Genomic DNA, 14,746 nt, shown 5'->3' with positions numbered 1-14,746 from the left:
ACACCAGTCCTGCAGTGCCTTCATTGGCTCCCCCTTCTCCACCTGAAGAAAATACTAAATCTGCCTCCTCACCTACCAATCCATCTACAGTAGTGCACCCCACGGCCTGAAGGAACTGCTCACCCACTCCAATAACTCCAAGAACTAATCATAACCCGAGCAGGACCAAACTCAGAACCATGGATGAGCAGCCTTTCTGCTCTGCTGCTCCCCGTCTGTGGAATTCACTTCCTCACCTTCTGACGGCTCCACAGACTGCTGGCTCTTTTAGAAAAGGAACGAAAAACCTCAAGGTTTTTGTTGTTGTTTTTTTAAGTTTTTTATGTTGTTATTTTTTTAGCACAGATTTTCACAAATGTAATGCGCACTACAAATTTAATGCATTATTATTATTATTATTATCATTATTATTATTATTAGTAGTAGTAGTAGTAGTAGTAGTAGTAGTAGTAGGAGAAGTAGTAGTAGTAGTAGTAGTAGGAGTAGTAGGAGTAGTAGTAGTAGGAGTAGTAGTAGTAGTAGTAGTAGTAGTAGGAGAAGTAGTAGTAGTAGTAGTAGTAGGAGTAGTAGGAGTAGTAGTAGTAGGAGTAGTAGTAGTAGTAGTAGTAGTAGTACATACCCGGTCTTCAGCTGATGGTTGGAGGGTTGACTTGGCTGGCCTGTGAAGCTTCACACTTCCTGGGATTCACTACAGGAGGATCTAAAGTGAAGCACTTGGACCGTACAAACACCCGCACCTACTGTAACTGACAGGAGTGAAGTCATCCAGAGAGAGAAGGGGAGGGAGGGAGGGAGGGAGGGAGGGAGGGAAGCAGGGAGGGGTGGGTAAGGTGGGTGGGTGGGGGACAAGGAGACAAGGAGGATGAATTAGAAAAGTGTCCTTCCCTAAAAACACAGTTTCAGGTAGAGTCCGGGGCAGGAAATTGTTCGTAACCTGTTCTGGAAACCACAGGATCGTCTGGTGAAGACCTGAAGTCACATGTTACTGCACCTTTCATTCTGTTCTCTTCCTCTCTCCTCTTTCTTCCTTTCTCTAGTTCATTTCCAACACTTTGACAGCTTTCGTGAACGTACTTGTGATTATGATATATATTTTTTGTACTTTAGGCTTTATATGATACACAGCATCTCACTGGGGATGTGTTATAGTTCAAGACAATTCCTCAGAGTAAGTGACACGCCACAATTAGCAGAAGAAAGTGGAGCTTGAGCTGTAATAAGTGACCTCACTGTATGGAAAAATATTCCCTGGTGAAGCGGAATATAATTAGTGAAGAATACCCCTCAAATCAGGTCACGTAGCCTTTTACAAACATACTCCCGCGTCACTGTGACACTAGATCTTATGGAGTCCTAATCACAGGGTCCGAATCGGGGACTTATCCTTGTTTCTTTATACACACTGCCATTCAGGTCAATTATAGCTCCGCGAGGTATCTGTCCTTTTATTGCTATGCCGGAGACATTGAGTTATACCTTCCTGTGTGGTTTAATACGTGCACTTGACTCGAGGTCTCACTGTATCTATGTTTGCTGTGGCTCAGAAAAAATCTGCTCTATTGAAACGCAGGACATCATATTTAATTCATATGTAACGTGGTAATTTCAAGTGTTGATATTTGCCTCTTTACTTTCAACAGGCGTGAAAAGAAATCCTGCAGTAGGTTGAAAGACGTCAAACAAATTGAATCGGTTGTGAGAACATGTTTTTTTCCAACTTCACCATTTATCCAATGCAAAACTCAAAACTCTTTCTCCTGGAAGAGTTTTCCTGAATTAGGAACAATTCATGCTTCCATCAATTCAATGCTGGACTGCTATAAAGCATTATTTCTTGGTCTCAGACTGTTCTCACTCTATCGCCCCCAGGTTGTGTAGAATGCTGCAGGTTGAACAAACAATTCTAGATGTGAACATATTAATGGGACAACAAATCCCTCTTAACGTTCTCATAACTCCTCCCGACCTAGAGCTTTTGAAGTAAAGACTTATGTAATTGTAGAGATTTGATCAATTCAGTTTACATTTCTATGTGTTGATATTTATGTAAAGAGTGGTGGACCAGTCGCTGGTGACTGCACAGGGTTCTGTTCATTCATCAAGCCAATCGTCCGTCTCCTAAGCTCACTTTATTCAGCTGAGCCGTGCACTGGGCTGACCAATCCAGAGTGGGCACAGAAATGCTGTAAGCCCAGAATCAAACTGGGATACGTCACAGACCTTGTTTCAGGCTCCTTCAAAAGGCTTTCAGTGTCAGTTGTTTGTGTCTCCATGTGTCTTTATGTTTTCTTGTGTTCCTCTCTCTGCCATATATGCTTCTGGTGTCCTTGCTCATGTTCTTGTTTTATGTTTGTGTTAATATGTGGTTTATACTCATGGTTTTGGTAATACGTGTATCATTATGATTGCACTTTTTTTCTCACTATTGTCTGTTTTGTACTGTGACTCAGCTCTTCTACCCGTCTGCTTTGTTCCTGTTGTTCCAGGTCGTTAGACCCATGTTTTTGAATTGTTCCATTTTGACTTGCTGTGTTGTTTTCTCTGGCCTGGTTTCAATGTTTTTCTTTGTGTAAGATTATAACTTTGAATATACATCATTTTAAGTTGAATATAGAATATAATAGAATAGAATAGAATAGAATAGAATAGAAATACCTTATTACTTCTTGATAAATAAGGGGCTGTGGGTGCTGGAGCCTCCCAGATAATGTTGGCTGAGAGGAAATGTTCAGGTTACCAATCATCAGAGTCTCAGAGAGAAGCACACAATTTACAAATGAATGAATCAACTACAACGGGCACTCAGTAGAGCGCATACCTTTGCCGACACCACATTTGTTTGCGGAACAGAGTTGGCATTGCGAGCATGATAGGCATTAGCTCATATTGATGCTAACTGGGTAGATCAGCTAGCAACATCAGTGTGTGAAACACAAAGCAGGGAGCATCTCCATTGCAACAGTTTTTTTGGAATTACTAAAAAACAGTTAGCTGTTAATGTCCCAAAATGTAATTGATGGATCCTTGGATGATGATAAATCATCTCTGAAAATTCCATACAATTTGGGTGAAAAGTTTTTGTGAAAAGTTCAAGATTCCAGATTTTTTTTATTTGTCATTTAAATTGTACTGAGTACAAGAAAAGGAAATAGTGTACTCCTTGGTTAAAAGCAGTGTAAAAACAGGGAATAAAGATATAAATATAAAAAAGAGTACTCACAGATAACAATAAAATTAGAAGTCCGTTAAGACCAGTATAAAATCAGGACATAAAAGACATAAAAAATAGTAGAGGCAGTCAGAATATAATTGAACAGAGCAAAGTGCAGTCACGGTGCAGACAGTTCTTATCAGTCATGTTTTCATCGTTCATTCAGTGCTCCCACTGCCTGGGGGAAGAAACTCTGGAGGAACCTGGTGGTCCTGCACCGGATGCTCCGGTATCTTTTTCCGGAGGGAAGCTGGGAAAGCAGTCCATGAGAAGGCTGGTGAGTGTCCCTGATGAAGCTGCTGCCCTGCTGATGCAAGCGTCTCTAATAAGTGTCCAGCAGCGTTGGGAATTGGTTAACATACATACCAAGCAATAAATAAATACACGCAGATGGAAACACAACATTCTCGGTCAACTTTGTTGGTCATCCAACTTTCATGGGTGACGGGAATAATTAAACAATATAAGCATGTTTTATTGTGGGTTGAAAGAGAATTACCAGGGGACAAAACAAGCAGATAGAAGCTTTTATTAATGAGTGAAAGCAAGGTAGAACCGTAACAAGACCGTAATCCATCACAGGACTGAGAGACAGAGACTGACAGACACTGCACTCAGCAAGCCAGGGTCATGCCCAGACAGATAAGTTGTTATTGTGAATGAGAACCATTTCTCAACTAAATTACCAGGTAAAATAACATGTATTAAAGGCCCCCACAGGGCTGCGTCAGTTCCCCAGACCTCCTCATCATACACAAATGATTGTATAACAACACACTCAGGAACTTCATTTTAAAGTTCTCTGAAGACACAGCCATCGTCAGTTTGCTGCACACTGACTATGTGTTTGCCTTGTGACTGACGTCCTGTCTTGGATGCAACTTGAGCATTGTAAGCTGGCATTGGATTCAGTGCCATGCCACCCTGTGTTGGATGAATGGATGGATTGCTCACAGTACTCCAGTCCTGAAAAACCTAACATTTATAGTGCTTATATACACCTGTTTTAAAAGAGGTTTCAATTTAAAAGTTAATCTATGTTGAGTCAATTTAGGTGTTTTTTCCTGATAATCATGTGACCAATCCTAATGAAACAGAAGATCAGGGCAATAAACAGGGTAGTTTATTTTTAGATATGTCTTATCTTTTATGGTGCGAAAGCATCAGCAGTGCAAACAGCAGCAGTCAAAACTATAGACATGGATAGACGCCTCATTGTGTGCTGGGGAGTGATCTAGTTTTGCCACCATATTGGATGGGGCATCTCACTCTAAGTAATGCCACTCAACAGGAGTTAACGCAGAACAAGCAGCCTTGTCCGTGTTTTGTTCACAAAAACAATATATACTCACAGCCCCCAAAGTCATACATATAAATAAGCATGCTGGTATGATTGGTGTTAACACAAGGGCTCTCTCTCTGTTTCTAAATGTAAACATTTATTGATATGGCATATCATATGTCTTTTTAAAGCGTAATATAAAGTATCTTAGCATTAACGATCAGATTTTTATGTGTGCGAATTGGGGGAATAATGATCATTGCAAGCGGACTACACCTTCCTCAGTATAAATCAATGCACTGGGGGCACAGGGTGCCTCATCCAAGATGGCGTCGTGCTGCAACGTCAGCTCCAGCAGGCATCGCCTGTCAATGAGGCGTGTCCGTGTAGTTCTATGGTCAAAACAACACGTCACCACGCCCCCACTCACGCAGCCAATCGGGTGAAGCGCTGCGCAGGATTCGGACTTACAGCATGCGTACGTGCCAACCTGCATGGCGCAGCAACCCTGTCCTTCTGTTGTCGTCCACTTCTCACCTGTCCAGGTGGGTCACCGCGTGTTTAAACCGCTTCTGTACGTGTGGAACGCGGCGTGGCTTCAGCACAACCCCGTAGTGAGCGTGAACCGGGTCAAAACATGTCGCGTGACGACTCGCGAACGGGCTGCTAGCGACTTTTAGCCTCTTTAGCACAGCCGGTAGGACGATTGTGACTTTTAATTTCACCCGATACGGATCTCGGACTTCCAGGTGCACGGCTGTTCCGCTGCGACGTGCACGAGGTCGCGTGTGACCCGGGAAATCACACGTTGACGTTGTGTCGGGTTCTCCCGGTGCCCGGGGACGAGCTCGGTGACCTTCCTCGTCAGCTGCTCGAGCTGACATGCTGTTCACCTGGACGGAGTCCTGAGAAGAGCCGCCATGTGTGCTCTGTAGCCGCCCCGCAGACCTCCACCACCCCCGGACTCCTCTCCTGTGTTCCCTTCTGGGGAAAAAAAAAAAAAAAATGGCTCGCCGTTCATTGATCGGCGTCCTGCTCCTCGGAACTCGATCCGTGGGCAGGCTGTGTGGACCTCGACCGCTCCACTCGTCCGTGTGCAGCGTCTCCTCGCGGCCCAGGGCCGGGTTCAAGCCGGACCGGGTGGCGGTGGTCACCAAGACCACCCGCTACGAGTTCGAACAGCAGCGGTATCGATATGCAGGACTGTCCGAGGAGGACCTGAAGCAGCTGGTGAGCCCCTCGGCCGTTCTCAAGACAACAACACACATCACAGCTCAGATGAGGGTCAATGGCTCGTTGTTACAGGATAAGTTTAATGTAAACAATAAATTAAATGTTAACAAAATGTGCAAAAGTGGTACAAATGTCGGTACTATGTGCTGAAAGGTAAGAAGTCTTGTGGGCTGCATTGTTTCTGCTCAGGGCAAACCACTTCTGCAGCTTTCCACACGTTTTTCATAAACTCTGCTACGTCGAGGTATTGAGCATCACCCAGAAGAGAGACCTCCGTCCTCTGGACCACTTTATCCACCGCTGGGATCTCTTGGCACTCCAGCTGATCCTTGTTCAGTATGACTGAAGGTCAAACACAGATCAATGGACACTCACTCTCATTCACACCTACGACCATGTTAAAGCTCAACAATTTGACAAGCATGCATGATTTTGGTATGTGGAGGGAGCCTGGTGGGGAGGGGGCACGGGGATAACGTGCAGACTCCACACAGAGAAGGCAAACCTGGAATTTCCTCACTCTGGAGAAACAGTATTGAGTTTGGTCCACGGGCCGTACGTCTGAGAGGGTGTGTGTGTGTTGCAGCTGGCGATGAAGGGCTCCAGCTACAGTGGGCTTCTGGAGAGACACAACATCCACACCAACAACGTGGAGCACGTTGTGAAGAGCTTACGGTACGACGTGGCACGCCGTCTTTATTCAGCGAGGCGGAGAAGTTCCATCAGCAGTTGAAGCACAACAAGTGATGTGTGTGTGTGTTTTTTTAGGAAAGAAGGCATTGATGTCCGAGTGGTGAAAAGAGGAGAATATGACGAAGAGGTTGTGCGATGGGCTGACACCATTATCTCTGCCGGAGGTGGGAATCACTCCATTTTGCTGTGTTTATTTGCAAACTTTTCTTTCACAGGAAAGACTGACACCCCATCAGTGTGTGCTCGTGTGTAATATGACACACTGAATAAGCACATACACAGAATAAAAGAAACTATCTTGATTGTCAGTTTGTGTGCGGGGGCACGACGGGCACAATAGCCAGGAAGCCAGAGGGGGCAGAAAGGCACGTGAACAAAGGCTTTTAACAACGGCTGCAAGTGCACAATACAAGTTCTCTAACTGCAGTTTGTTTTGTTAGGTGATGGAACAATGCTTCTTGTTGCCAGTAAGGTTTTAAGCAAGAACAAGCCTGTTGTTGGAGTGAACACTGACCCCGAGAGGTAAAACACCGAACCCAAAAAGTGCAATTCAAAGTGATGGGTGTTGTTATGACTGATGTCATGGCTCTACGCCGTCACTCTTCAAAGTGTATTATTATTAACAGAGTTTAATACAGTTCTCTCTTTCACTTCAAGGTCAGAAGGTCACCTGTGCCTTCCTGTGCGGTACACTCGAGCCTTCCCAGAGGCGCTTGAGAAACTCTGCCGCGGTGAGTTCAGGTGCGTAAGTACTGCTGAACAGTTGTTAGTGTTGTCATGCCTCCCACATGGTGATTCCAGGACCCGGGGCCCTTGTCTGTCCTCTGTCCTCTGAACCCTGTCATCAGAGAGGAAGAATAAACACTGGAAATCATTTCAACAATCCAGAAATATGAAGGAGGTGACAGTAGAAATGGAGCAATCTGTTACGGAGAATATCTATCCGGCCATCTTTTTCCCCCACTTCTCCGTCTGGGCTAATGGTGGCAGTGCTGAGAGCGAGGAAGCCCAGACTCCTGGGGGGCCCCGGGGCCTCCTCCCAGCCTGATAGGTCTCGTAAACCTCTAAAGGGAGGTGACCTGAACTGGCTCCTCTCAATGTGGACGAGTGGCGGCTCAACTTGGAGTGTCCTGCAGAGGAAACACTCATTTCAGCCAGTTGGACCCCTGATTTCATTCTTTTGCTCACGACCAGAGGTGGAAAATATCAAATTAAATTTACTCGTGTTAATGGAATTGAGTCTTTTTTTTCTGTACTTGTACTTTAAGTCATTTTGAAACTCTTACACTTTTACTTGAGTATGTTGTTATAAAGGTAGTGTACTGCGCTACGATTTCAAACGTATGTGTTACCGAGTACAAACATAATCATTGATAAATTAATGGATTAAGAGAAATGTGCTCTGGATGTACTTATGTGCCAAGAACAGAAGTACATCCAGAGACTTATTGCAACACTTATTGTGTTGTTGCATTACTATTGCAACAACACATCACCAGGAGGGTAAAACTAACCAGCTCACGTTCCCTATTAGTGGGTGAACAATCCAACGCTGGGTGAATTCTGCTTCACGATGATGAGAAGACACCTGAGAATGACCACTTCCTTTTATGGCTGTTTATGGCAGAGGCTTTTATTTTGACACATCCAAATTGGGACGCCTTGGCAGGAGAAGATTAAACACACAACACTTCACTCACAGTGGCATCATTATACAGTAGAACCTCTGTCAACCCAAACTCCCATGGTGCATTGCAGCACAACAGTCCGGTCCTTCCAATCGGCTTGGTGATCGCTACACAATTGTTTGACAGGTAGACACAGTTTCATATCAAAGAACGCTATGGTTTTGTCTTAAAAACATGGTGACGGTACCTGGCATTAGAGGTTGGTCCTCTTTGGGTCTTCCGGGGAAAGCCACAGCTTGTTACAGTCAAACATTCTGACTTCTGGATTTACAGTTTCACTGCCATTGCAGGTTAATTTGTAAAGTTGTTCCTTTCATTAAGAGCAACTACTTCCAGATTTATAACCCATTGGCTTTCTTGCGTTCCTCAGTAGAGACTATTCTGCTGTCAAAAAAGTAACTAAGTAACTTTCACTGAGTTCATTTTATATGAGCTACCTTTTTACTTCAGTAAATTTTTAGAGGAGTACGTTTACTTGTACTTGAGTAAGACTTTATCAGAGTTATTGTACTTGTGCTTGAGTTGAACATTCTGGTGCTCTCTCCACCTCTGGTCATGACCCTCGGAGAGGGGGGGGACGTATGATAGGTGCAGTGTTAAACACTTGGTGGTGGAGGGTACATGGGGGGGAGTACAACCTATGGCTCCTTCTGCCCCTGTTCTTCTGATTTGATCTAAACCAGGCCTCCTATTACGGTCAGGGTCACATGACAGTATGTGGATAGTTAGAATAGCATCATGGCCTTCCTGCTATAGCCACTGCCAACTATTATTGTTTTTGTAAGAAAATAAATATAAGAACTAATGAAGTACAGTTATGTTACATTGTGACACAAGGGTTTGATTATTAACACACACTTCCTGTGTGCTGTGTTCAGGTGGCTGTGGCGTCAGAGGATCCGTCTGCACTTGGAGGGCACTGGAATAAATCCCACCCCCGTGGACCTGCACGAGCAGCAGCTGAGCCTGGAGCAGCACAGCCAGGCTCACCGGCTCACTACCATGGACAACCAGAAGAGTACGACTCCTCCGCATGTCTGCTCGTCTCTGTTCCTCCTCCCGTCTGTGCGTCAGTCTGTCCTTACCCACCCAGTCCTGATTCTAGTGTCAGTCCTGCATGAGTTTGACGTCTTTGCTCCAACACACCTTACTGTAATGAGTGTCTCGTTGGGTTTTTGTTTGTAGCTGGAAGACCTCTAGACCCCGTTTACACCGCACAAACAGTGCAGGAATTGAACACGATGGTCCCGTACTGGTTGGGTTTCACCGCAACAATTGTGGCTGGTACAGAAACAACCACTCCGAAGGTCGATGCTTTCCCGTTGTGGTGCTAGGGACAACTGACTGGGCAGAGATTTACCACACGCCCTCGATATTTTAATATATTTAATACGTAGTTGCGGCACAACTTTCACATTGGTCCTGAAAGAGCAGAGCCTGGACTGGGGAACAGCTCCAGCGCTCCATTGCGGGGGCCGCCGTGTGTCTGCACGCGTTGGCCCGGCTCCGGTGTTCCAGAATCTGCCGGTGTGTGTGAACACGGAGCCACGGTGCGGCGGTCGGTTCCGGACTGCGTCCACACACGGTGTGCTGGGACGCCAGAGCTGCTGCGAGCCCCGGGGTCTGTTCTCGCATGTCTGCATTCCCGGCCCGTCACCGGTGGCGTCGCATGTTGCCCTGCCAGAGCTGAGCCGACGGAGTGCGCCCCGGTACACTCCGCCGGGGCCGGCCGGCGTTCTCTCTCTCTCTGAACCAACACGGAAGTTGTGGCTGCAAAAAAAAGGTAACACAATTGGTGTAAGGCGGAGGATGCAAACAACAACAGAAGATCCATACGGTCCAGACCTGCCGCCCCGGCTGAGACTTACTGTTGTAACGTCACATATCTGCACAGCTCTGAACCCCGCCTACATTTTAACCTACATTCTGTGGTGGAAATGTGCAACAGAATTGGCTCTGGCTACACTTTGCCGTACTGCTCTGTACCGTTCTGTACTTTTTGTGTGGTGGAAACGTGGCTTACAACACGCCGTACAATGTGGCTCCTTAACCAGGAATGGACCTCATCGGTCTCACTTGTTATAAATGTGATCATGTTTTCTGTTTTTCCTGAGCTGCTCTTACCTAACGATATACCACTTTTCAGGAACAGGAACAATACATGAGAGCTTCTCCAAGCCTAACCTCCTTCCTATTAGAGGCCTGAATGAAATTTTCATCGGAGAATCTCTGTCCTCCAGGTACCTCAGACTTCAAAACTGACGATCCGACTCGCGTCCTCACACATGTGCACGTCTGTGTCGTAACCCTCATTAACCCCCAGCTACCTCAGCCTCAGCCTGCTCGTGTGTCCACCACAGGGCTAAATCAAAAGCCTTCACAGCCCATCGTAACCTCTGGCTCCACAGGGCGTCTTACTATGAGATCTCGGTGGATGATGGCCCCTGGGAGAAGCAGAAGAGTTCAGGACTCGGCATTTGCACAGGAACTGGATCCAAAGCCTGGTAAATACAATCGGCGTTCGTGCCAAAATCCAATGATTCATTAGTGTCTCGTTGGCAAATATCAACTCTGAGAAGGAAAAAACAAGCCCTAATGAAAGTGAAAGCTGCTGTCACACAGTGACTTGTGAAAACCTTTGTCTGCAAGAAGCAGACCGTTTCCTTTATTGTTGGAGCAGCTTGTGAAGGCAGGTTGCAGCTCGACAAATTCATGTGCTTCTGCTGTAGAATCAGATACTATTACAGATAGCTGAAAACGGAGTCCTCAGTCAAAGCTGACTATTTGGCTGAGCTGTGTTGGAAAAGCTACACCACACAGTTGGAGAGGAGGTATTCTTCATGTGAAACGATCTCCAGTCTATCAGAGCTTGTGCAGGGCCACAGTGAGGGTTTATCTGTTACTCTCACAGTGACACACCCTTCTGTCGAGGCAACCAGTTCAACCAAAAACGACCTGAGGGATGGGCAGGCCGAAATCCAGCTGCGCTCAGATCAGCCTGAGGGGAGTCTCACAAAGAGCTTCCTCAAAAGTAGTAGGAGAATTCTTCCCATTTGTCCGAATACAAGGAGGTTTTCTGTAGATCTTCTGGTTTCACCATTGGTTGGTGTCTTTAAAATCCCAAGATGTATATTGTGACCATTGGTTCTGAGAATTATCTCAAGCAATACCAAAGAGAGCTTTTTGCCTCACACTAACTGTCAGTTTTTTTAATTAATACATATTTCAAATGATTATATAGAGCGCGTAGGACTCTGCTCCCTGACGATTTAGCCCCACTTAACAGTTTTCAAGTGAAACTGTAAACTTCAGTTGCTTTTTGTTGACATGTTCTAAATGTACCGTTCTCCATCCAATTGATCTGGTTTCATTGCTGGAAACGGGTTTTTATTTTTTAATTCTGCAGCACAGCCTGAAATATTGTTTATCAGCGTTAAAGGAGACCAACCTGGGCTGACTGCATCACGTGTGTCTGTCCACAGGTCTTACAATATCAACAAACTGGACGAGCAGGCGGTGGAGGAGATCCTGAACATCGGTACGTCCACACCTCGGATCAGATATGTTGGCTCCCTGTGTCAATACCTGACTCCAGTCACTGCTTGCTTCTCTCCAGGAAAGGCCCAGTCCGGTCTTGAGATTCCATTAAATCAAGAGTTTCTTCAAAAGAGTGAGTTCATAGTTTGTTACTGATGTGCCATTTTTGTTTTTGTTTTAAGCCTTTATAATGTACGTGTGTGTTTCAGTTACTGAGAAATACAACGAGTCTCTGGTGTTCAGTCCGGACGACAGACGCCTGTTGTACAGCGTCAGAGAGCCCATCGTCAACCGAGTCTTTTCCAACAGTCGACAGAGAGGCTTCGCCAGCAAGTGAGTGGGGGGGTGGGGGGGGGGGGGGGGTGCTGCTCCCGCTGGTCGGGCTTAACGGTGTGCCTCCGCTCCACTCAGGGTGTGCGTTCGCTCCCGGTGCTGGGACGCCTGCATGGTGGTGGACGGCGGGACGTCCTTCGAGTTCAACGACGGTGCCATTGCGACCATCAGCATGAGTGAAGAGGACCAGCTGCGGACCGTCCTTCTAGAAAACTGAGACTGGGCGGCAGGATGGGCTTTTAGACACCTGCCATCACACCAGCTGAATGGCTCCACATGTGTCAAATGATTTTAAACCTTTAGAAAATTGTCTTTGTTGCTGTTGAAAGCATTTCCTAAAGTCATCCTCCTTTTCTCCGGTGTGGGATTTTCGTCCCAGGCCACACCGGAGTAGGATTCATGCTCAAAGCTCATTTATGCTCCATTACGTGCACAGGCTCTTGAATGTCTCTCAAATGTCCTCTGAGGAGATTTCCACTGAGTTTTTGCTTGTAATTATTTAGTCCGGAGGAGGCAGGGTGACCAATGAGTTACTGTTTGATGGGTTTTTATTTAGTTAGATTTCTCGAGTGTTTCCATTTGGATTGATCCCAAGACGATTCGATAATTTCAGTTTTATTCACGTCGTGGAGCTCAACGTTCTTGTTGTGGGAGCGTTCATCTCACTATGGTCAGCCGGTCAATGAAGCTCTGGCCTGAATCCCACCACCGTGAGAAGTCCACGGCTGCTTCAGGCACTGAAGTGAAGCCTGACAAGAATTTCTCTCATTTCAACTCCCTCTTGCCTCAGGATGAGGTGTGTGTGTGTGTGTGTGTGTGTGTGTGTGTGTGTGTGTGTGTGTGTGTGTGTGTGTGTGTGTGTGTGTGTGTGTGTGTGTGTGTGTGTGTGTGTGTGTGTGTGTGTGTGTGTGTGTGTGTGTCAACCACTTTCAGCTCAAGAAAGACTTAATTTTACACTCACTCATTTAAACAGCAGATTAGCAGCTTTAATTGTGGATTTTTCAGTTTGGCATCATTTAATTGCATCCCATTCTGTTTTTTTTTTTGTTGTTTTAGATTTGATTAGATTCTCTTGTCAAAGAAATCCAGCACAAGGTTGTGTCATGTTCATGAGAGTCTTGTGTGGAAGTGGACCTACCCAGCCGGCGTTTGGCTTCGCTGTAATGCTGCAGGCAATCAGAAAGGTGGCGTGTGGCCTCTAACGTGGAGGTGTGTCTCATCTTTTCATCGCTCGCTCCCTCCACCTGGAAGTGGCACAGGTGTTTGAGATAACCCGGGAAGCACAGCAGCTGTTACAACTCGTTCACTGTGAATGAATATTTTTGGAAAATAGTGTATATTTTTTCACGATGTCTGAGCAAATGAGAAGTGATTCTGTCTCAGTGTATGTTTACGCCTCACAGGTCAGGAAAAGGAGCTTTGGAAGCTTCTATTACACTTTTTCTTTAGGTGTGATAGAAACAGTGGAGGGATGTTGCTACGCACTCCATGTTTAAACACCAGTGTTATTCTGATTGTGGTATAATGAGGACGGCGAACACAGTGGATGGTTTAAAATGTGAATTAAACAGATTCCGTCATCTGTGAAACCTTGTCGCTGCACCTTGAGACCAGTCCTGGTTTGAACTCTGTGCCAAAGACGAAGTTCCTCATGCATCCGCTGTCACTTTGTTGGGATGTGTCTTGTTTTGGAACCAGTTTAAATGATATAAAACAACCTGCCACCGCTTCTTCTTCTTCTCCACTTTACATGTTCCTCTGTACTCCTTTGACTAAATCGTGACCGTCAGCTTCACAAACTGAGGCAAAGACACATCTGGAGCCGTGTTTTCTTTTGATCTTTAATTAAAAATGCTTTTGTACGACATTACCAGGTCACGATCCCTCCTTGTCCTGGACTACATATGTGGAGCAGTCAAAACGTTTGTAAAGTTAATCATCTTTAAAATAAATACCCAAAAAAGTTTTTTTTTTAATGAAATTCTCTTGAAAAGAATAAGGATGACTTTGCAACTCAAAATAAGAAAAACTAAACATTGGGTTCAAATGGGTTTGATATTTAAACATGATCATTTCAAATAACACTTTTTTTTTAGATGATTTAGCGAGAGCCATTATTCATACACACCTTGAAATGGTCATTTATTGATTGAGTCGTCTTGCTGCTACAACCTCTACTTGGTATTTGCACATATTACCACCCAGGGTTAAACACCAACAGAAATAATCTACATTCACATTAACACAATTAAAACACACCAGACCCACAAAATTCACAATGTTGATTCTGTACACCAACATAATATCTACAAATTAACGTCTGCTCGTTTCCAACATTAAGCTAGTGGTACATTAAGTACATTTTGGTACCTCTGGTAAAATCACCTACGTCCTCAGTTAAACAGATCATGTGATTATACGTCGTTCGTACACTGGCCTATGTCAACAGTGTGACTTAGGCTCTTCAGTTTTTTGTACTGAAAAACTTAAGAAATGGCTTGGGTGATTATTTTAAGGAGGCGACGATATGAAAACTGAGTTCCAAACAAATATGCTTTGTGCCGGAGGTTAATAAATGTGTGTTTTTAGTCATTAAATACAACAAACCTATGAACCTTAATGACTTAGTGTCTTATTTTAGGGAGGGGCATATGTCATCAAATATTATTGACATTGTTTATAACACGTCTGAGTGCAGGTTTTGCTCTTAAAAGTGGATTTGTTTTGAAAGAAAAATAAATCCACTTTTACTGATTAAATTGTAAATGT

The 14,746-nt window shown here is 44.9% G+C and overlaps 1 protein-coding gene across 2 annotated transcripts; it reads left to right on the top strand.

Moving 5' to 3' along the window:
• The first annotated feature begins 4,982 nt into the window (after positions 1-4,982).
• Positions 4,983-14,331, top strand: nadk2 (NAD kinase 2, mitochondrial). 2 transcript variants are annotated; one of them, XM_080509736.1, is made up of 12 exons: positions 4,983-5,723; positions 6,313-6,401; positions 6,495-6,583; positions 6,860-6,941; positions 7,077-7,160; positions 8,986-9,125; positions 10,254-10,347; positions 10,516-10,611; positions 11,590-11,645; positions 11,724-11,777; positions 11,854-11,977; positions 12,056-14,331. In XM_080509736.1, the coding sequence occupies exons 1-12, from the start codon at positions 5,499-5,501 to the stop codon at positions 12,192-12,194; spliced, it is 1,272 nt and encodes a 423-aa protein (XP_080365862.1). In that variant the 5' UTR covers positions 4,983-5,498; the 3' UTR covers positions 12,195-14,331. The 2 variants fall into 2 exon arrangements, with proteins under 2 accessions (XP_080365862.1, XP_080365861.1); XM_080509735.1 differs by having other exon boundaries at positions 10,468-10,611.
• Positions 14,332-14,746: the final 415 nt, after the last annotated feature.

This window comes from Blennius ocellaris (genome assembly GCF_963422515.1).
Source record: "Blennius ocellaris genome assembly, chromosome: 15".
Taxonomy (NCBI): Eukaryota; Metazoa; Chordata; class Actinopteri; order Blenniiformes; family Blenniidae; genus Blennius; species Blennius ocellaris.
Note: the sequence above shows the minus strand (reverse complement) of the source record. Positions and strands in the feature narration are given on the sequence as shown.